Source organism: Delphinapterus leucas, chromosome 5, assembly GCF_059928025.1.
Source record: "Delphinapterus leucas isolate spDelLeu-1000000601 "Yukka" chromosome 5, BTC_Dleu_Yukka2, whole genome shotgun sequence".
Lineage (NCBI taxonomy): Eukaryota > Metazoa > Chordata > Mammalia > Artiodactyla > Monodontidae > Delphinapterus > Delphinapterus leucas.
The window spans coordinates 95,384,327-95,406,661 of record NC_143133.1 but is presented as its reverse complement, the minus strand read 5'-3'; the positions used below and the strand labels follow the sequence as shown (position 1 = coordinate 95,406,661).

Sequence of the window (22,335 nt, the reverse complement as noted above, 5' to 3'; positions counted from 1 at the left end):
AAAGGATATGTCAAATATTTCCATTAAGAAATCATGATTTAGTCCAAGTCTTAATTTATTGCTACAGGACCAGGAACCTCAAGATTGTCAATGACTTGCCCAACCTCATACGGCTTGTTTGTTGCAGAACCAGGGTGGAAAACTGAGCTTGAAAGACTAGCCAACCAGCACAACCACAACAGCTGGGCTGGGCCGGGCCACCCAAGCCTTGGTGCTTTACTCTGAACAGCTGGACCCGCCAAGCCTTCTTGGTCTTAGGGCTCCTTCTTCAAACTGCAGAGAAGCTCAGATAGGTGAGAGTAGACAACAGAATCACAGGAGACTCATTTACAGAAGAGAAGGAGGGAGTATAATTAGGCAAAGAGAAGTGAGAGGAGGTACAGATGAAGAAAATAAGGGGAGGAATCAGCTAAGAATAGGCAAGGTGAACTTCATGCTGTTTCCAACCCAGCAAGGAGGAGGCGGGAGGGAAGATGGAGCAGGGACAAAAAGAGTTCCTCTATCTCAGTAATCCTAATTATAGCCCTATAGGATAGGTATGAAGAGTGTTGTTTTACACATGGGAAAACTGAAGCTCAGAAAAGCTACTTTACTTACTCAAGGTCACATGGCAGGCAAGAGAGGCTCCTGATGATTTAAGATTTTGTTCTTTCCTTGAGTCTCTTCCTTCCCTTATTTGTTTTCATTGTTTCTTCCCTCCAGACTCTTTTTTTTTTTTTTTGCGGTACGCGGGCCTCTCACTGCTGTGGCCTCTCCCGTTGCGGAGCACAGGCTCCGGACGCGCAGGATCAGCGGCCATGGCTCACTGGCCCAGCCGCTCCGCGGCATGTGGGATCTTCCCGGACCGGGGCACGAACCCGTGTCCCCTGCATCGGCAGGCGGGCTTTCAACCACTGCGCCACCAGGGAAGTCCCCAGCCTCTTTTTATTCGTACAAATTTTTATTACAAAAGTAGTTTTACCGTTTTTCCTGAAATAGTTATCAAGTATCCAATGATAGAGCATGCGGTTACCATGACAGCACAGCCTTTACTGAGGTCAGACCTCCCCTCTTTGCCTCCAGAAACATATTTCACAGCAGTTTTCCTTTCTTTGTGGAACTTGTAACAACCAGAATTTTACATTTTGTTTGGGTGACCATTTGCTTAACGTTTGTCCACCACTTAACTGTAAGGCTTCCTAATGGCAGGGACCAGCCTGGAGTGTGCCCCCAGCGTTTGGCACAAAGCCTAGCACTCAGGCTTTCTGTAAATATTTGCTGAGCGAATGTTCTTGTGGTTTCCCTCAGCTCTCTTCTGAAAATTAGAGGGACAGTAACCTCTAGCTCATAATTATGTTAATAGATACTGTATAACAGGTCGGGCCGGTATTTACAGGTAGCACACAGGTAAACGAACACACACAGGCATACACATGACTGCACAAACAGCCCCCGGCAGGTGCCCTCAGGAGGGAACGCACGCAGTCCGAGCGAGCCGAACCAGCGTAGTTAAACACGCCTGCGCCGGGCTCCGCCGGCCTCCGCAGCGTGGGAGGACAACCGGTAGCCGCGCCACTGGAGTCCCGGGCCCCCGGGGACGCGTGGGCTGGCCGCGGGCGCCGGGGGCGGTGGCAGAGTGGGCGGTGAGCTACGCCGTGATTGGTCTGCGGGGGCCGGTGGGGGCGGGGCTGGCGGCGGGGGCGGGCACTCGAAGAGAAGGGGGTGTGCGCGGCGGCGGCGGCGGCGGCGGTGGCAGTAGTTTCAGTATAAACAAGGCACCCGACTGGTTGGGCGGAATTTTTTGCGCTCTTTTGCTTCCTCTCCTTTGGTTGCGTTGGTGGGCACGCGGAAAACAGCTGGGAAGCCGAGGACCCCGGGTCCATCTGCCGGTGGGTTGTTCCCTGGTCAGCAGTTCTCACGGGAGAAACCGGAGCCCGGCAGCGGGAACGCGCCACCCTGCTGCGCGCTGCGCTCTCGCAGGCGGCCCGGGGGCTGCGCGCGGAGCAGTCCGATCTCTTGACTGCTCCCCGGCTGCCAGTGCCCCTGGAGGCGGCGGGAGATTCTGGCCAGCGGGCGCTCGCTGGTGCAGAGCGTCCCGCAAAAGCGGAGGAAGTGGGGAGTCCTCCTGCCTGGCCGCCGAGGGCGTCTGGGGCCGCCCCGGGAGCGGACACGGTGCCAGCAGGTGCGGGCCCCAGCTACTGGGGCCCGGGCGGGGACAGGCTTGGGTTTTGCTTTGCTCGCCCCGATCCCGCAGCCAGGCCTTCTGTCTCGAGAGCTTGGTACAGTTTTTGAGGATTTGTCTGAGTTCTAGTCGCTTTCATCCTTTCTTCAACCTTTCTTCCCTTCCTGTGCACAGCTAGGTTGTTTCCTTCTACTTCTTGGCTAGTTTTCGTGAGTGTGTGTGGGGGGGTGGGCAGTTGGGGGTCCTGCTTATTTTTGGTGACGGAGCCTTATAATCTAAGGTCTGACTCAGGAAGAGACAAGGGAACAGAGGTCACGTGCTCGCCACTGACGAGGTGATATTCTTTCCTTTCTCCGTTCAGCTGGTAACTTGGGACAGAACGTGTCGCCTTGCTGTTCCCCTGAGCTCAGGTGAGTTGTCTCGGGTCACCTGGCCGGGCGATAATAACGTGAACTGTGGGTACCTGGGAGCCTCCCGGGCTGCTAGCGGGGGGAGGCTCCTCTCTCTAGGGGAACCGTGGAAACAACTTCAGTGCTGTACAAGCTAAACAGGGCGGAACAGGGGGGCTGGAGTGTAAGTGTGTGTGTCTGTCTGGGATCCACTGGAGTATTGATTCCCACCTTACCCCAACCTGATCCGCGCAGCTCAGGCGAAAGCAGCGTAGCTAGGTCCTCTGACAGTGCGGAGGGCGGCACAAGTGTAGTAAACCGCAGGAGGGGATCTCTAGGGAGCCACTTTCTCTTCTGAATGGAGATGTGTCCGTCTTCGCCGACGAATTCGGTGGGTATAGTGTGTATGGATGAATATGCACAGAAATTTGTGTATGTATGTTTGGGCAGAAGGCGTCTCCAAGGAGTTCTTCGTCAGCAGCACCATGTGACGATGGCCGGGGACCGCTGGTGTGCGTAGATCTATAATTAGACCTGGATGATCTCTAATGGCCGAGGGAGGGTCTCTGAACTGAGTGCATAAAGGGAAGAGTTCAGGGATCAGGGTTTTGCACTCTTGAATAATGTCTGGTACAGTCAGACTCAGATGGGGTGAATAATTTTTCTTTCCTCCCGAAAACAGTAGCTAGAGCTTGGCATGTGATAGCTGTGTCTTAGTTTAAAACATGGACCATGGTGATAAGCCTGTGCTAAGAAACAAGGAGGTTACAGTTAACCAGAGTATATGCCTGATTGGAGATTTGGAAGGAAAACAACTAGTCAGGTGAGGTTTAGAGCAAATGTAGAATTGACTTCTAAAAGGAAAGAAAAATTCTTGGCTGCCGAGATTTTCATAGCAGATTAAAAAGTGTGGCAGCTTGTTAAGTCCTATCATTAATGGTTAGTTTATGGGAGGGGTAGTTGTTGGGCCAAGGAGGACCTAGGGCACTTGACAGAAGTCAGGGTTCACAAACGCTGCTCTGTTACGCCCTTCAAGCAGGTTTTCTGGAGAAGTGGAGAAGATCGGCTACTGATTAGCAAGTGTCTTGTTGGCATTCTTCCACGACATGTGGGTCAATCCTTTGTCTTCCTAGAGGTGGCAATATTTCTGGCTACTAAGTGTAGTACTTTTCAGTGGTCTAATGGAGTGTTAAATTCTTCGAATTGATTTCTCCCCTGGTGCATTTTCAGTCTTGCTCCATTTTATATGCTCCATTAGACATTTAATCTGATTCCTGAGATCATTCTGTCTTTTGGAACAGAAAATCACCATAAACTATTTATATTTATTGTTTTTTTAATTTGTTATTCTTAGGCATATATTGTTAAATATTTTAAATTTTTATTATTTATGATAATCATTCACATTTCTTATATTATTACTAACATTACATTCTTACAGTCTAACTACTGGCCAATAAACTACAATAGACCAAAAAAAAAATCAATTGAATAACACCTATCTAGGAAAAAGTAAGAAAATTGAAGGGGCAAAACTAGGTGACTGTTTATGTTGGTAAGTTACCTAATATGGCACCGGAAGTGGTGGGGTCAACTTTATCAATCTCCAGAGGTGGCCTGGAAGAATTAGACTTTGGAGGAGCATTTGGATGACCCCAAAGAGAGTACGTGCTTGGACAGGAGATGAGAATATTAGGGTATCCTCCCTTACTTGGGAGAAGAATCTGGAATCCCTGAAGCAGGGACTTAGAATCTTGATTCTGGTGCCACAAATAATAAATGGAACAACCATTATAACATCTTGTAAGGTCTTAAAGAGACAAATTGTACTGTTGAAAATACTGCTTAAGATTGATGGGATTTTTGTCTTTAGTGGTTGAATATGGGTGTCACCCCCCCCTTTAGTTGTCCTTTTTGGTTTTCCAGTTAAATCTATAAAAATTAGATTTGTGCAACCCTTGATTATCCTAGGATGACAGATGTAGCCTAGCGCTGTGGGCAGATTTCTGCCTTGGGAATAGAGCCTAGGGTTCTAATCAATCTGGAGCCCTAACAAGTCACTTACTCTCTCCCTATACCTGCAGGATCTGTGAAATTGACAAGGTGTTGAACTAGATGATTTATGAGTCTCTTTTAGCTCTGTGTTAACTGATTTATCTTGCTGTACTATCACCTCATTCATTTGCACCCTTTATTAGCTGTGGAACAATGAAGGCTGAAGAATGGTCTGCAGTTAGATGTTCAGCTACTTGGTGTGTGGAAATGAAGAGGAGAGTGAAATTTCTTATTGGTGAAAATTATGTAGAGATTTATTATCTGCTTAAGCTGTTTTTTGCTCTTGTTTTTCTCCTACAAGTGTATTTAAAAATGCTATTTTCAAGAAGGTTGAGTCAGGAAAATTTTTTGGACTTTTTAAGTCAGTGTTACTATTTTGTCATTTTAAAACCAGTGTTTTGACCAATCATTTTTTCTTAGGTTTGTGTGTTTATTATTTCATGTCAAGGTACATTTATATCTGGAAGTCATTCAATTGATTCAAATTTTATTAGGAAGCCCTGGTATGAAAATGAGTTTAACACAGGGAAAGTACAAATTAGTCTTGTAAGAAAGGAAAGCACTTTATAGAATGCTAGTATCCTTCTATTTATCTAAAAGGGAAGAATGGAGGGGGGTGTGGGATAAGGGTAATTTTTCAAGAACTTGCAGCCAAAAAAATAAAATTATCCCGGTAACCATGTTCCACAATAAATTGTAAACAGAAAATTCTACTTGTTTACTGAATGTCCTCACTAAGTATGCTGAGGTGAACGGGGTTTAGAAACATAAACCCTTTTAGTAAAGGATGCTCCTCATTTGATATTCTGTAATTTAGCTTGAGATCTATCATGTATAAATGATTCAACTACTTATATCTGTGCTGTTCAAGGTAATGGCCAGTGCTGTTCAGTAAATAGCCACCTGGGGATATATGAACTTAAGTTTAACTAAATTAAACAAACAAAAATTGCCCTAGCCCCATTTAAGTGTCGATAATAGCTACGTGTGGTGAATGGCTGCTGTATTGGACAGAAGAGGAACATTTCCAATATTCCAGAAAGTTCTTTTTTGACAACACTTAATTAGATAACGATGATTCTGATTTTCCAGAAGATCACTTTTATTCCTCTGGGAAAATGACAATTAATTCTCATCATAGACAGGCACCCAAGACATAAGGAAATAAGACTGGCTTTATATGTTTTCAACTGTATATCATGAGCAATGCCACTTTCCAAAGTTCAATAATATTCCACGGTCCCAAACACCAATTTCTCAAATTTTTCCCCCAGAACTCTAATTATCCTTTGAATTTTTTAAACCAGCACCTACTGTTACTGCTAGAAAGCACTAATACTTTCAAAGACAAGGTACGTGGAGCCATCTACTGTTAAGATCAGGAACTGCATGGCAGTTGTAGACGATTAAAAACATTGCAGGAAGAATGTCAACATGTGCTGTGATCGGTTCCTACAAAAAAAAATTAGTAAAGATTTATCTCAAAGTTTTAAATGATTCTCCAGGCCCACTTGTAGTTGCCACGTACTGAATTGTTGTTTTGTGTCTTAATAAACTGCTGACAAGATATTCCCAAGACAAAAGATGACAAATTTTAGCTTTGTTTTTCTTTCAGGGAAACCAAAGATGGTAATTATTTGAGTCAGAATCCCTTTCCTCCATTAATTAGGAATTAGTGAAGAAAAATTTAAGTAGCATCTAGGACAAATCAAGCAAAATGCACATTCATTTTTTAATGTGGAATCCTATAATAAATCAGGAAATACCACCATTTCATCATTGTAGAGAGAAATAGGACCTTCTTTCCTCAAAAATACTGATTATTTCCCCTTGACCATGAAATCTACAAAGCATTTGGGGCTCAGTTCCAAAGAATGTACTTATCTGGGAGTTACTTACTTTTTGTTCACATGCCAAAGAAGTGAGTTGATTCTGAGTCGTCTACTCAGTTTTGTTTGTAATCTCAGCACAATACCTCTTTTTTCAAGGAGGTTAGCAGAGGTGTAGCATTTCTAGTGTCCAGAGATGCTGCTAGAAAGAAATGAGAAGATAATCTTTGAGACTTTTTTCAAGCTCAAAATAAGCATGTTTTATACAGTGTGGGAGACTTGACTTTTACTTTCCCCCAACTTGAATCCATAGTTAGAGAAACACTCTCTGAGCGTACAGTCAGCACTTGTATTCTGAGATCCAGCCGTGCCAAAAGGAGGCTAAAAGTACTTGAGATCCCAGCTGGAGTAAAGTTGAAATATGTGAACTCTTTCTCATTCCGATCTCTGGAGCCTTAAATGAAAAAAGGAAGAGGCTGCATCTCACCAAAGTGCAAAGTTCCTTTGGAATTTAGATGGGAATTTGGGAACCAGTCATTGCCGGATCTTAAATTAAGCCTCTCCTCCCTAAACAATGCTTTCAAAGTTCAACTGTGATAGGGAGGGCTTCCTCTACCTCGTTTGGACACATGCCCAGCATTTGAACAGAAGCGAAAGGATAGCAATCAATATACAGACATTGGATTTATTAAATATTTCACTGAGGTGCTCTGTGATGAAATAGGGGCTGAAATAAACCTTTTTTATCTTGGACTCCTACCTTTGCTATCTCATTCTCCTGAGTGTAAAGGAAATGCTGACTTGACATCCTGGCAGAGGTTCACCAAACACCTAAAGCAGATGTTGAAGGATGGCTTTTGATTTAGTTCCCACACCCATCTTTTCCTGGCCCTCTTCCAATTTGAATTGTCACCTGAAACCACCTTAGACTGATGCACCTGCCTCCTCGTAAATAACCTTGTGCAAAAGCAGTCACTGATTCAAACACAGTCTGTTGTTTCAAAAAAGGCAGCTTTTCATCTGGTGCTTTAGTTGGTTTGAAACCATTAGGCATGCCTTTCAAATCCATTCATCCCTTAAATCACCTAGAGCTTGCTTCCTTGCTGCTGGATCAATGTCATGCTGAACTTTTGCAGGGTCCTTGGAAGGACATCATATATCTTTGTGACTGAATTAGCTGCCCCGGTAAGATATCTTGTCTGTCAACCAACTTTTCAGCTTCCCAAATTAAATTTAAGAAAGAACATTCATCTTGTATACGTGGGTTGGATATCTTTTACTTCCTCTTGGGAAGTTTTCTAGAAGAACCTGTAATCTGTATGCTAATTTTGGCAGCTCAGAGCTTTCTTTTAGTCTGGGTCATTGTTTTTTTGTTTGGTTGGTTTTGGTTTTTTTTAACAGTACGCGGGCCTTTCACTGTTGTGGCCTCTCCCGCTGCGGAGCACAGGCTCCGGACGCGCAGGCTCAGCGGCCATGGCTCACGGGCCCAGCCGCTCCGCTGCATGTGGGATCTTCCCGGACCGGGGCACGAACCCGTGTCCCCTTCATCAGCAGGCGGACTCTCAACCACTGCGCCACCAGGGAAGCCCTGGGTCATTGTTTTTAAAACCAAAATCTGTTTCCCATTGTCTCATTGCCTCCCCCTTATCCCAAAGTGCTCCCTCAATGTGTGTGGGGGGGAGCTATTTAAATATCTCTATGCAAACCGAAAGAAGTGTCTTTTTCATTCTCTTCAATGCCATTGGATCAGTACTACTAGAAAATATTTACATGTATTGGTTGATTTCTAAGGAGCCAGTCTTCAATGTGTTAAAACAAGTTTCCCTTCAGAACCACTATGTTCTCTTTCTTTGAGGAAGTAGATAAATAGGATCCAGGTTCTGTACAGGCCAGCACATGTGCTTCCTAATCTGGAGTCTGAACTCCCTGAAAGTATATACAAACCTGTTGGTCGATTTCTCTGGGGGCAGTGTGTGGAGAAGTTGTGATCTTTTCCTAAAAAGTTAAGAGCTACTGGCCAAACAGTATATTCTGAGTTTCCAGCAACTGGCTTACAAATGAAATTTTGCAAGGTGAGAATTGCTTGTGAGATTAACCTGTCCTCTGTCTTATCTTACTGGTAGTGATTTGAATAGAGTCAGCAGCTTTTTCAAGCATCTCATATAAATCTCACTTTTTCCAAAGGAGTTAGCTACTTTGAAGTTTGACTTAACAGCAAATTAAGGCCAGTACTTAATGCTGTCACATATTCTCATTTTGGAAATAGTCAGTTTTTCCTAAACCAGAGTTTTGATTAGCAGGTCCCCATAGCAGGTATATTGGGTTGGGCAAAATTTGTGCTAAAGAAGGATGGCAGACATTGGAGAAGTTGGTGTTGAGATTATGTTGGAAAGGGTAGAGAAGAGTAAATTGAGAGTTTACAGAACCCAACAGACAGAAAATAGTAATTGTGAGCTGTAAAGAGAAGATTTGCTGCAGATAAGAAGTCAGAGCTACATTGAGATTAAAGAAAATAAATGGAAGCTGTGGGGTAGGAACCGCCTTACACTTAGCCCTTCTTCCACCAGGGAGGCTTTAGCAAATGGTTCCTGGAGTTAATAGTATCCGGGGCTAAATGCTTCTCTGGATTCTCATGTGCAGTACTTGGATATTCTATGAATTTGTTTTCTTAAACAAGAACCAAGCCAATATTTAATATTCTGAACTTCACTTTCTTTCATTCCAGAACTGAAGCAGGTAGAACTAAAGTCTTGGATGTCAAATTTGAGTAATGCTGAACAAACAGTGGTTCTTGATGTGGGTAATAAGAAGAAAGGTACTTGAGAGGAAAAAAAAATCTACTATGTTTATCTTCTTAGGCACTTAAAAATCCACTTCACAAGCAGTACTCTCTGTGCCATTCTGCTGACCTTTCCCCTCGTTTATCAAATGCATCTATTACACAAGGCAGTTGATCTTTCTGGAAAATGGTTAGACCGACCACTTGCTAGAGATTGTCCAGAAATTAGTTACATGTACCGTGATCCATGATCTCTCTTTTGGTCATTTGTCTCATCAGATCTTTTTTACTGGAAATCTGTAAAGTACGTACAAGCAAGTATTACTGTATTTCATTGAATCTAAAATGTCATCCATTGTAAGATGCTCTTTTATTTTATATATTGCTAAAAAAAGACTGTCAGTTAAACAGGTTTTCTTATCACTTAACTATTTATGTGCATCCCAATTTCAAAGAAAATAAAATATGAAGAAGTGTATATTAGAATTTCTGAAGTCTGTCTAGATAGCACTATGCTTTGATTGCAAAGGTCAGTAGCTTAAATACTTTTGTTGATAGTGTTGCTTTTTAATAAGAGTAATTAATGACGTTCGTACATCTTTGGGGCAAGGATTTATGTAGAACGTGTAAAACATGTAAATTTTTCTAATAGCGTGCAATTTGGGACAGACTGACAGGCTTTTCATTTTATGGTTAAACATTAAAAGTTCAAAGAAGACCATTTGCAGTATAACATGATGTAGTGTAATAAATTTTGAACCTGGAATCTGAAGACTAGGTTTGAAACCCTGCCTGTTTGTCCCTTATCCGATGTGTAACCCCAGCTGAGTAATGAAGTTTTTCTGAACCCGTGCTTATGCAGTCAAACAGAATAAGGATCCCTGCCAAACAAGGTAGATATAATATCCAAAAAGGCATCTGTAGGCAGTAAACCTTACACAGACGGGAGCTGCTGACATTCTCAGAGCCTTGCCCACCGTGCATCTAGGCATTTCTCAGGGGAGCGGCCTTGAGCAAGAATCAGAGAAGTAAAGGACTGTGGACTGTGGAGACCTTTTCCAGCACACAGGATCCCATAGTATAAGGATGCACACTGAGGAAGGTGGAGGCCTAAGGAGTTGACAGTATATGGCAAGGTGGGAAAATAGGACCATTGTGCATGTAACTAAGGGGCTGGGTCTCTTGGAGTGACTTAAATCTCAGCCATTGGTTGTTGCTCTACGCAAGTTCAACAGTCAAGTTCGTTTGTGGTCAATCAGCTGATTGGCAACAGACGTTGCGCTTATTAGAAGGCAGAAAACAACCTATGATAGATTCTCTTCTTAAATTTGATTTTTAAGTATAATAAACTATAACCTCAATTAACTTATCTCGGTTTGGTGTCCATTGCTATTTGTAGTATTTTCTTTTGGTGCCTGGTTGGAGGGGTGTTTTGTTGTTGTTGATATTTTGTGCCTCCTCAAAGAAATCCTGTGACACATTTCCAAGGAACAAGACAAAGACCTTTTGCCATTGCTCTAAAAATGCTCTAACTTCGCTATAAAGAAAATTGGTAGTTTTGTTATCATCTAGAATTTCGGAAGGAGTGAGCAAAATTGGAAATAATTTTCCAGATGAAAAACATACCTAGGGGCAGGGGCTGAGTAAGTGACTTTCCGAAGTTTTCACAGCTCTTAAGCCCTAGATTAGGGCTTCATTAAATCTGGGTCCTTGTCCACTTTATGGGAGTAAATAATTATAAGTACAAATATTTGGTGGCTTTTGGTGCCGATTCTTTGAAAGGGAACTCTGAGTGACTTGTGACTATTTTGTGGCTGGTGCTTCCTGTCAATCTACCAAAGGCAGCAGGGGTGCAAGATTCAGAGGAGTGCCGTGGGGCTCACGTGGTGCTGTAGCCACGTGGCTGTGTGGTCCTAGCCTGGTCACTTCACCTCACTGCCCAAGGTCTCAGTTTGCAAACTGATGGACAGAGGAGAGTGGACCTGACTGTCATGACGCTTGGGCCTTGGCTTCTTCTGTGACTGTTTTGCAGTCATTGCTAATCCCTTAGCACACATTCCCCACCCAGTTACAGGCTTTGAATCCTCTTCATCTGGCCTTTTGGCAACCTCTTTGGATTGATTGCCGTTAGGAAGTGAAATGAAATCTATTTTCCATCTTGGACCATTTGATTTCTATGGTCCTTTTGAACTTTTAACATTTTCTGATTTTTCTGAAATTCCCAAATCCTGGCCAACCTTCTCCCCAAAGCACTTAATATTAGGACGGTTTCTGTAGTACTAAGTGGAGAAATCAAGGAAAATTCATGGTTCTTGGCAGAAAAACGACTTCAAGGGCATGGATAGAGTGAGTTCCACTTGTCATCCTGGATACCAAGGATATTGTGTGGTTTTAACCATCTAAAGCTTTTTTTAAGCCAGAGGCAGGAAAGCCACATCCAGAGGGAAGGTTCCTTCCAGGCTGGAAGAAGTAACTTTCAGGTGTTTCTCATCTCAGGTCCTGGCGTCCCGGTTTAAGGACATTTTGAGTTTCTCAGGGCAAAGGTAGACAGGCTCTTGTTTTTCTTCCCACCAGGGACAACCCATTTGCAAAGATGATATTGCACATGAAACATACTCATAGAAAACTGGCAATTTGAAGAGGACAGAAACATACTTTGTCCGGTGCCTTATAAAATGTTAACATTGAGTTCTTCATCTAACCATGATTCCTATGTGTGAGGTCTTACCAACTAAGTGGGGAGCATTTGTGTTAACATTTACATCCTCAGTTCCTGCTCTTTTGGCCATTATGACCATGTCCTGCCCAAGCGAGAGGGATGGCAATGATGACTCTGGTAGTGACAAGTCTCCCCAGACAGAGTGATTCTCAGTCCTCACTTTCTTCCCACTTGTAGCTATTTTTTGAAGTATAGTTGGTTTACAATATTGTGTTAGTTTCAGGTGTACAGCAAAATGTTTCAGTTATACATATATGTATTCTTCTTTGGATTCTTTTCCATTATAGGTTATTAGAAAATATTGTATATAGTTCCCTGTGCTATAGAGCAGGTCCTTGTTGTTTATCTATTTTGTATATAGTAGTGTGTATCTGTTAATCCCAAATTCCTAATTTATCGCCCCCGCCTCCGCTGCTGCTTTCCCCGTTGGTAAACCCAAAGCTTTGTTTTCTATGTCTGTGAGTCTGTTTCTGTTTTGTAAATAAATTCATTTGTATAATTTTTTTAAGATTCCACATATAAGTGATATCATATGATGTTTGTCTTTCCTTCTCTGTGCTGGATCCTTTTATGTTCTCCCTCAGCATTGATTTGTGGATGGGACAGAGCACAAAATACTGAAGCTTTTTTTTTTTTCTATTTCTCTTTCCTGATGCTTCTTTCCCTAAATGCCACTTTCACCTGCCAAGTCGCCTTATAATGGACGTTGTTTTTTCCCAGCACCCCACCCCTGGCCACCCCCTGCCCAGGCATGCACACACATTGTGATGCTGAGGCCCCCATTAGTGGGAACCAGAACAGATGCACTTGGAGTAATGGATGTGCCTCCTCAGACAGGCCCCACGCCCCTCCCCCTTTCGGATACAGATATCTTTCAGCATCTTGAAAAGAGGGATTAGCCCAGGTTGTGTCCTCCTGCAGCCTCTGCACACCCTGTCCCTGTCAGTCCAAGCCCTGGAGTTTGGCTTCCCCTCATCGTTTGCCTCTGAAGCCCTCACGCTCTGCAGCTCCTGAATTGCCTCCATTGTCCAGACATGCTGCCAGAAACTGGAGTCTGCTTTTGGGGCTGGGAACTCTGTCCCTAGGAATCCAAGTAATAACTTAATAGCCTTTGGCCTCTACCAGGCATCCTCTGACAAGGGCTTTGTGAGTTACAGAGCACACGGATGAAGGCAGTGCTCCCCAAATCAGGTGTTTGCTCAGCCTGTGTGTTTACTGAGAACTGAGGCTTTATAGAGCTCTGCACCCCAAAAGAATGTGACACAAACGGGTTGAAAATCAATAGCATCCGATCTTCCAGTGAAAGCTGGGGAGTCAGCATTAAATCTCTTGATATACGCGTGCATCTATAATCACACACACACACACACACACACACACACACAATACTTTACTTCTAGGCCTCTTACAATTTCATTTTTTCAACTTCTGTTTTGGTTATCTCCTCATATGCCCAATGCTAGTCTGGTATTTATTTCTTAAGTGTTATGTAATTCTTCCCATCCAACTTTCAAGGCCTACACATCTCCACCTTAGGATAATACTTGATTCAGGGGATTAAAGCAATTTAAAGCTCACTTCCCCTCCCGGACTTCATAACCGAATGTGAAGGAATGATATCTAAACACGGCAGCCAGAGACTTGAATTTAAGTCCAGATTGGAGCCTTTGATCCAAGTGTTTTATGGTATTTTATTGGATGACATTGTACTCAAAAATATACATACATGTGTTATCCAAAGAGCAATTTGCTTCTTGATGGGTTCTCAGATTGTATCAGAACCTAACCTATTTTAAAAATTGCCTGTTTCCTCGTGATTATGAAAGCCTAATGCCTATTAAAGTTTACTTTTCTTTTGCATATTACTGACACTGTTTTTTCCTTTTTTATTCATTTTAGGAAAGCATGCCTCAAACTCCTCCCTTTTCAGCAATGTTTGACAGCAGCGGTTACAACCGAAACCTCTATCAGTCTGCGGAGGACAGCTGTGGAGGGTTGTATTACCATGACAACAACCTCCTCTCCGGATCTCTGGAAGCACTCATCCAGCACTTAGTACCTAATGTGGATTACTATCCGGATGTAGGTATCCATGTGCCCCTGAAACACGTCCTCGGTATCCAGCAGAATTTACAGTAGAATAGACAGGGACCCTAGATGCTGCAGAATTCTATCTGGGTTACTAAGAATTTTTCTAATAAGAAATTGCATATTGATTATTGAGTGCTTTGAGATCAGATTGAACCTGGTTATGATATGTTTGTGTATCAGTTTTCCTTTCAGGGTTGGTATCACATTGTAGTCAGTCAGAGACCACCTAAATGAAATACCTGTAAGGTTTGACTCATGCACATACCTTGGTCCTTAAATAGAAATGCCAGAGAACATTAGATGCTCCTAGAATGGTTAGTGCCTTTTTGTTTTCCAAAACTATGCTGCGAAAAGTGAAGTTACACAGGGAAACTTCACAGAAAAGAGAACAAGAGTTACATTCAAGATGCAATTCTTTATAGATTCGACATCAGATGACAGATTCACTTGTTTATGTTTTACTTTGAGAACTGACATTTGTATGGATAATCCTTTCTAATTTAAGGAATTCGTTTACATTTTCTCAGTCTTTACAGCAATTCCAAGAGGTTAGAGAGGAAGAAATTGAAATTCAGAATGTTGAGGAATTTGCACATGGTCTCACTCCTAGCATCAACATTCAAACCCAGGTTTTCTGTTTCTGGGGCACGTGATGTTTCTTCCCCCTTCCCTCGTGCTACGGCTGCCCCTGTTGTGCAACAGCTGCTTGTTGATAAAGATTTCATGAAAATATCCAGGCGCTAGATTCGAATGCTTTTATAAACATAATAATGACCTTGGTGTTCCGAGGGTAGTTTGTGATTGCCACTGTAGTTCACCTTAACGTTTCTTACTGAGTTATCTCTGTGTGTGTGAGGTTTGTTACGTAGCATTTTCAAATATGTTGCCACACAGGGAAAACTTCTAATCAAAAGTAAAAGGCATCCCTTGTTCAGCCCTGTAAGTGTTTATGAGCTACAAAAGGCACCGAAGGGGGAGAAAAACCCATGGAATTTTTCTTCTTATTGGGAGTATGAAAGTATTATAACAAATAAGCTTTACTTCATTACCGGCTTCTGGGGAGACATTGTGGTTAAAGAAAAGTATATCGTGTGATATTATGTTTTATCAAATTGCTTAGCCTTTGAGCAAGTAAATAGATTACTTGAAAGTCTGTCTTTGAATGTTCTGACACAAGCACACAAATGCTCCAGTGTGTCATACTGGACCCACCGGAGATTTCTTGAGCTGATGTGGGTTGGGTGATTTTTTGGTTTCCATTGAGTTACCATAATATTTGGACACAGAACAACATTCTGTACGGGTGGTATATTTAAGTTAGATTGATCTCCCTGGGCTGAATTTCATTCTTCTTTACTAGACTGAGTTATATGTCCTGGTATCCTGGCTCCCAGAGGATGGATGTAAAACTGTACTGTGAATAATTTAGTAGCTAAACTTACCCTGTACTTCTGTTATTTTTAGTATGGTTTAAGGGAAAATATATATCACAAAGTAAAGGAGAAATCCATCTTAGGTTGTTTTACTACTAATAAGCATCACTTTTGAAACTGTAGCATTTTAACTTTGCTAAAGAGAACTTAGTGCTATATGATGTATAATATATAGGAAAGATACTAGTTTCAGAGAGAATATAACCATGATGACTTTTTTTTCTCTTGCCACAGAGAACGTACATATTTACCTTCCTACTGAGTTCTCGGTTATTTATGCATCCGTATGAGCTAATGGCCAAAGTTTGCCACTTATGTGTTGAGCACCAGAGACTAAGTGATCCTAGTGGTGATAAGGTAATGATACCTTATTTGAACTTAATGTTTTTTTCCATTAAGTTTGGTAGCTTTATGGCTTAGATTTTGTGAAGTTGGTTTCCTTAAGTAACCATAGCTTCTCCCCAGGCTGAGGTCCATAAATGGTATCATGGCTATGCAGAGGGAATTGGAAAGGTATAAAGAACAGATATAAATCTAGTGCCATGGAAGATCCCTCCGTCCTGCCTTAAGTTGGTAGCACTTGACATTGACTTGGGAAAGGGGGACAAGAGTCTTCTTTAATCCCAAAGACTAGAGTCTTCTTTAACCCCAAAGACTTTGCACTAGAAGTTTACCATTAACCCTGTTTGTAATTATTTATTTGATAGATATCACTGAATTTGATTTGCTTTTTCTCCCTAGAATCAGATAAGAAAAATTGCACCCAAAATTCTTCAACTCCTGACAGAATGGACAGAAACATTTCCTTATGATTTTCGGGATGAAAGAATGATGAGAAACTTAAAAGATCTGGCTCACCGAATAGCCAGTGGTGAGGAGGTTGGTAACCTGAATTTAGTACAATTACTCGAATTTCCAGGCAGGGTCTTGGTGAGAAGTGGTGCTAAATTATGCATCGGCATCTCTACTGCTTCTTTTCTGTTGTTGCCTTTGGGCAGGTCCTCTCCATAGCATACTGGTCTGTTTGGTGTGTCAAAGGGGGATGATTATACAACCCCACTTCAAAGGGATGTGATCTAGAGTTTTATGTGAGTAATTTGGGGGTATGTTCATGTCAACTCAAGCACAGGATTCATGATGCAAGTGTGTTTTCATTTTATTTTATTTATAACTTTCTTCCTTCCAAAAAGATTTGACCTAGCAAGTTAGATTATAAATATCACATTAGGAGATATAAACACTAATACATGCAAAATAACATATTTATATATTAACAGGTAATAAGTAATATATTAATAAATCAGAAATAGAGAGTTTGTATCATGGAAGGGAGAAGACAAATGTGCTAATACTGAGATTCAGTAGAGTAGGACAAGATTGCTGTATTTTAACTGTGAGCTCCAGGTAAAAGGGAAATACAGCTGGTTATGTAATTTTCACTGTCAGAAAAGAAAAAGCATAGTAATCCTTCAAAGCATTAAATTAAATGAAAATTTCCTGCAAGGACTTTGTGAATGAGATCATGGAAACTGCTCTGTATAGTGTTTATAACAAATGTTCCTTGATAAAAACTGAGGCCAAAAGATTAATATATAAATTAGCAAAGGTAATTCTTTAGGAGTGGAGAAGACAAAGAAAAAAGGATCCAAGTCTTGAGCTTGGAAGTTGATTCAAGGCTTAGCACCTAGACTTAGATGGAGATGGAAAGTAAGTCTGTTAGATAATCTTTCATAAATATCACTTCCCTCAACTGAGCTACCTAGCTGTGACAAATTCAAGGTTATCCTCTTTGAAGCAGGCCTGGAAGGCTGTTACTCTGTTTTGAGGCTTGTTGGGCAAGGATATCTTTGTAGTTTCTGTACTTAGGCACAGATACAGTGTTAGAAAAAGGTAGATGAAGCATTTGGCAAAGGCTGTGATGTCTTGTTTCATCCATCTTAAAATGCATTTTCCCATTATGAATAGCCTACCTGGAGAAATCATTCTTTCAGGGCTGTGCTGTCAAGATCATGGAACAAGACACCTATCTAGTCTGTCTACTTCTGGCGAAAACATTTTAATACTGTTTCCCCTAACTTTAAAAAAAATCAGACAAATTATATAAGATTAGCACTTGAAAAATACTCACTTGCTTCCCACATTATGTTTTCATGAAAATGGAATTAACCCTTTTACACTTCCCCTATGACATTATATTGAACACTGGTGCTCAAGAGAGCCATTACTTCTGCAAGCCTGAATGAGTGGTTCCCTGAGTCCTTCTGCAAATTATGACTATTCTAATCATTTTGCTAGTTTGCGTGTAACAGGTTCTAGCAAGGTAGGAATTGGTAGGTCCGTCACTCACAAAGGCAAAAGTTAAGCATCACAGTTTTGTAGTAAATCTTTTCTTAGAGGGGAAGCTATTGTGTTGCTTGACAGGGTCAATGCTGGCTCCGTGACCTAAGTTTATGGCAAGCTGCTCAAAAGATTAGTGGCATCATAAGGGCTTTTTCTTGTGTGGAGGCTGAGCTCCGAGTCAGGCAGTGCTTCACTTCAGTTAAGTTCTGTGTCAGTACTTAACTTGATGTGGCAGTCAGCTTCCCTTCCTTCTGTTGCCTTTTTAAAAGGTAGAAATGATGACTTGTTTTTCCCAAAAGGAACACCTTAAAAATCTTTTTCAGATACAATGGCAAATGGATGGCTTTTTGTCCTTCTTGTCACGGGAGTCCATGAGGGGGGTCACTTCTATCTGTGTTGGCCAGATTGGTTCCGATCTCTTTTTAACAGGATCAAGCCACTCAAGAATTGGATGGAACCAAGCATGGGGACCAAATAGCCTTGTGCCTGGGCTTCCTATCAGCCATCCTGTGTTAATAACAAATCCTTAATAAACCTGAGATCTTCAGACGGTTTTGAGTGTGAAAAGAGATGAGAAGATAAGCCTAGGGCTTGAGTGGAGAGATGTCACCTGCCATGATCAGGTTGGGTTTTCCAGTGAGATTGTATTCCTTTAGTCACTTCTAGACAGTGTTCAGAATCGGGTCCACGTTTGGCAGTGGTTGATTTGAGTGCTTTGGCAAGTCCCCTGAAGACTCTGCTCCTTCTTCATTTCTAAATCATAGAGGTAACCTCCCTGTAGTAATGTCCCCTTCAGCCCTAAAATTTTGTGGTGGATGCTCTTTTCCTCAGTTCTGTGCTTGGGAGGCCACTTATCTGCCATGTGCTTAAGTGTCTTTCCTTGCAGACACCTTCCCTGGCCTCCCCAGCCATTGTCATCCCCCGTTCTTGGCTTTCACCACCCTTTCCCTCAGAGCACTCTGTGATTAGTAATTACTTTCTTTATGACTTGTTTTTCCTCACTAGACTCCATGCTGTGCTCCTTTTGTTCAGATAGCATCCTTAACTTCTAGCCCAGTATCTGGTAGTTAATAGGCACTCAGGAGTGTTTGAATGAATGAACGAATGAGTGAACAAACTAATCGGTTACTGGAATAGGAAAAAAATATTTCCCTCCGCTGAAAAGTTATCTCCCTCCATGGGAAGGAGTGTGCACTTGGGTTGGGACTTGCTGCTTCTTGCCTGGGACTTTAGGGATTTTCTTTGGCAGTCAGTGGATCCAGGTGTGCCCTCTATATAATTTAGCTGAGTTCTTCTGAATCTGCTAGGACAGTTCCACATAGTATGGCTTAATATGTTACCCACCCCCCCCCAAGGATTTGCCCAAAATGAAGAGGTTTATTAGGACTTGACAGCAATAATCCCGAAATGAAACTGATGATTCAATTACGTGACAAATGACTATAGTGGGTACAGTGCAATTTTCTCTTCCTTACGGGACCTGTCTTTATTCTGTCTTTATTTGCCAGGTAATTACTGTCACTGGCATTTGAAGTTATAAAAAAGAATAAGTACGTACTTGGCAATCCATGATTCCGTAAAAAAAGCATGCTTAACAACACGAAGGTTTGGTTTCTCGAATGGAATCAAATGGCAGCAGCAAACTTTTTAAAGAGTCCACACACATATCCTCTCTCTCTCTGTCTCACACACACACACACACACGCACACACTCACGTTCTTTGTTATTCGAATAGCTTTTCCCCTATACCCTATTGCATACATATTCTCCTCATATTTTGCTGCGTTTTGCTCACTAGCTGAATCCTCCACTGTCCATTACTCTACCTCTTTCCCTAAAAAGCATTTTTTAAAGTGTAGAATAAGAGTCTTTCACCAGACAGGCTTTGCTGCATGTCAGAATCACCCAGGGAGCATTTATTATGACATTTGGGACAGAAGACTGAAGAAACCATTTTAAGTTCATCGATTTTTATGTAACTCAAGATTATGAATGTAGAAGAAGCAAGGGAAATAGGGATGCAGGTTTTATTTTATTTTTATTGATTTATTTTTATTGAGGTACAATTGACATGTAACATTCTGTTAGTTTTAGGTATACAACATAATGATTCAGTATTTGTGTGTATTGCAAAATGATCACCACAGTAAGTCTAGTTAACATGTCACCTTACATAATTAACAAAATTTTTTTCTTGTGATGAGAACTTTTAAGATCTACTCTCTCAGCAACTTTCAAATATTCAATACAATGTTATTAACTGTAGTCACCATCTTGTACATTACATCTCCATGACTGACTTATTTTATACCTGCAAGTTTCTACCTTTTGACCCTCCTCACCCATTTTCCTCACCCCCAGCAAGGGATTTAAAATAGCCCTCAATTTGGCCTTAACTGCTTCAAATTCCAAAGAAAGAGGCATTTTCTTTGAGTGACAACCATATTACCGAGTAGATACCATCTTCTTAACTGATAACCTTAATGCTGTGTGGAAGATAGGTTCCTTGAAGGCTCAATTTTTTAAACACTTAGGTATTTCATTAGTGACTTCAGGGTGGTCTGTGAATGTAGAGGGGAAAAAGGTCATCTAATGGACCAGTTTAAAGAACTCAGGAATATACATCAGACAAGTAGAGAAGAAGAAAAGAAAGAAGGTTGTGTGCGCCTTTTTGCCTTGACTATATGAGAATTGATCATTTCCTTCTATTTTTAATTTTCCTTGGCTTAAGTATGCAAATATCTATTCATTTAAAGTTTTATAATATGCTCTGGTAAACCAAATTACTTCCGTAAAAAAAGATGTTTCTTAGACTTGTAGGTAAGATGCCATTTAATTTTCAGATAATTAATCTCAGAAAATGATATTGTGGTACCTTTTTAAAAGGAGCTGATTAGTTAGTAAAGCATGGACATAGGGCTTTCATCTGTAAATTCACTAGGACTGCCTTCCTTTGGAGCTGTTAACCTAAGGACCACGTTAGCATTGAAGCAGCCTGTGTGCCTTTCTTTGATAACAGATGTCACAGTTTACCCAGAAGGATAAGTGTTAGTTTGGCAATTTTTGCCTGAAAAAGGAAGAATAAAAGAATACCCTAACTTATACATGTAACTCTACCTTAGGAATTGGTTGATTGTGGAGCTCTTTCTTAGACTTAACAACTATTTTAAAAGTCAAGAGGTTGACATTTATCTGTAATACACGCATTGCTTTAAAACCAATTTCTCTTAAGTATTGTGGCGGTAGCATGATGTAGTAACAAACAAGGTGTCACCTGGTTAGTAGCATTATGAGTAGAATTGCCATGTGGAAGAGTTTGGTGGTGAACATTAGCACTGACTCATGAATGCAGAAGAAATGGACATGAACCAACTGGAAGTCAGATACCAAAAAGGAATATCCACTGCTTCTTTTTGGTGGTAACTCATGTTCTATGTGGAAGTCAGGAAGGTGGTTGGGGGCTGAGTAGGAAGTGATGGTGTATTTCTGTTAAGTAGCTGTCTGTACCCTTAGACTAATGAGATTGGGAATGCTAGAAGGAGAAAAATCTAGACAGGGACCCTAAAGAAAAAGAATTAGGAAAAGGATGCTCTGACTTGAGATCAACACATTTTAACCTACTAAAAGAAAACCGGTACATTCCTATACCAGCCCAGAGAACATTAGTTATATGTGGTTCTTATTATACTGGATTCCCTCAGTAGCTCATCTAAATCATCCTTGTGTTTTCATGGCCCAACTTGAATTGTACTCTCAAGAGCAGCCTGAGAAAAAAACTAAGTCTTACAAATCTGAAAAGACACCTTATGTGTATGTGTCTCTTTTAAACTGTTAGAGCAAAGCCAAATCCTCTAACTGCCCTCAACCAAGGTGGTTGTCCAACGTGAAGGTAAAAGCATTGAAGTACAGAGTCTCTGAGTTTGCGTAGTGGTGCAAACAGACAAGCAGAGCAAGGAGGTAATCCTTTGCTTGTTTCCTGGCAGACATATAGGAAGAATGTCCAGCAGATGATCCAGTGTCTAATCCGCAAACTTGCCGCGCTCAGCCAGTATGAGGAAGTCCTGGCAAAAATCAGCTCCACGTCAACAGATCGGCTCACACTTCTCAAGACCAAGCCACAGTCCATCCAAAGGGACATTATTAGTGTCTGCAGCGACCCTTACACGTTGGCCCAGCAGCTGACTCACATAGAGCTAGTAAGGCCATTGTCATCCTTGTCTTTTATAACCCACACTTGATTTGCTTTGACAACCAGACAGTGTGTTCGTCAGCGGTAATGTCAAGGGAGAGGTTAGAATAATCCAAATGGGAAATAATCTATGAAATAGCTGGAACGTGTTTTGTTTAGACATTTGAATATGACTATTTCTGATATTTTGGGAGTTCACTTTAAAATAAATGCTAAGCAAGACTGAAGAGCAAAGAGTTTATTGACCTTCCTCATGTTCCCCCTCTAGTTAATTTTTCCATAACTCGCTCAGCCTTTTACTCTCTAGTGTAGCACTGACCCAGGCAGAAAACTGCCTCTGCTCAGACCT

The 22,335-nt window shown here is 41.6% G+C and overlaps 1 protein-coding gene across 19 annotated transcripts in view; it reads left to right on the top strand.

The window, feature by feature from the left end:
• The first annotated feature begins 1,536 nt into the window (after positions 1–1,536).
• Positions 1,537–22,335, top strand: part of RASGEF1B (RasGEF domain family member 1B) — a 34,544-nt gene continuing 13,745 nt past the window's right edge. For 2 of the 19 annotated variants that reach the window (XM_089912130.1, XM_089912129.1), the window contains exons 1-6: positions 1,891–2,571; positions 4,749–9,249; positions 13,832–14,014; positions 15,691–15,813; positions 16,198–16,335; positions 21,781–21,993. In XM_089912130.1, coding sequence (XP_089768256.1) covers positions 9,205–9,249; positions 13,832–14,014; positions 15,691–15,813; positions 16,198–16,335; positions 21,781–21,993 — 702 coding nt within the window. In that variant the 5' untranslated portion in view covers positions 1,891–2,571; positions 4,749–9,204. The other 17 variants (XM_089912118.1, XM_089912114.1, XM_089912117.1 and 14 more) reach the window with 17 other exon arrangements.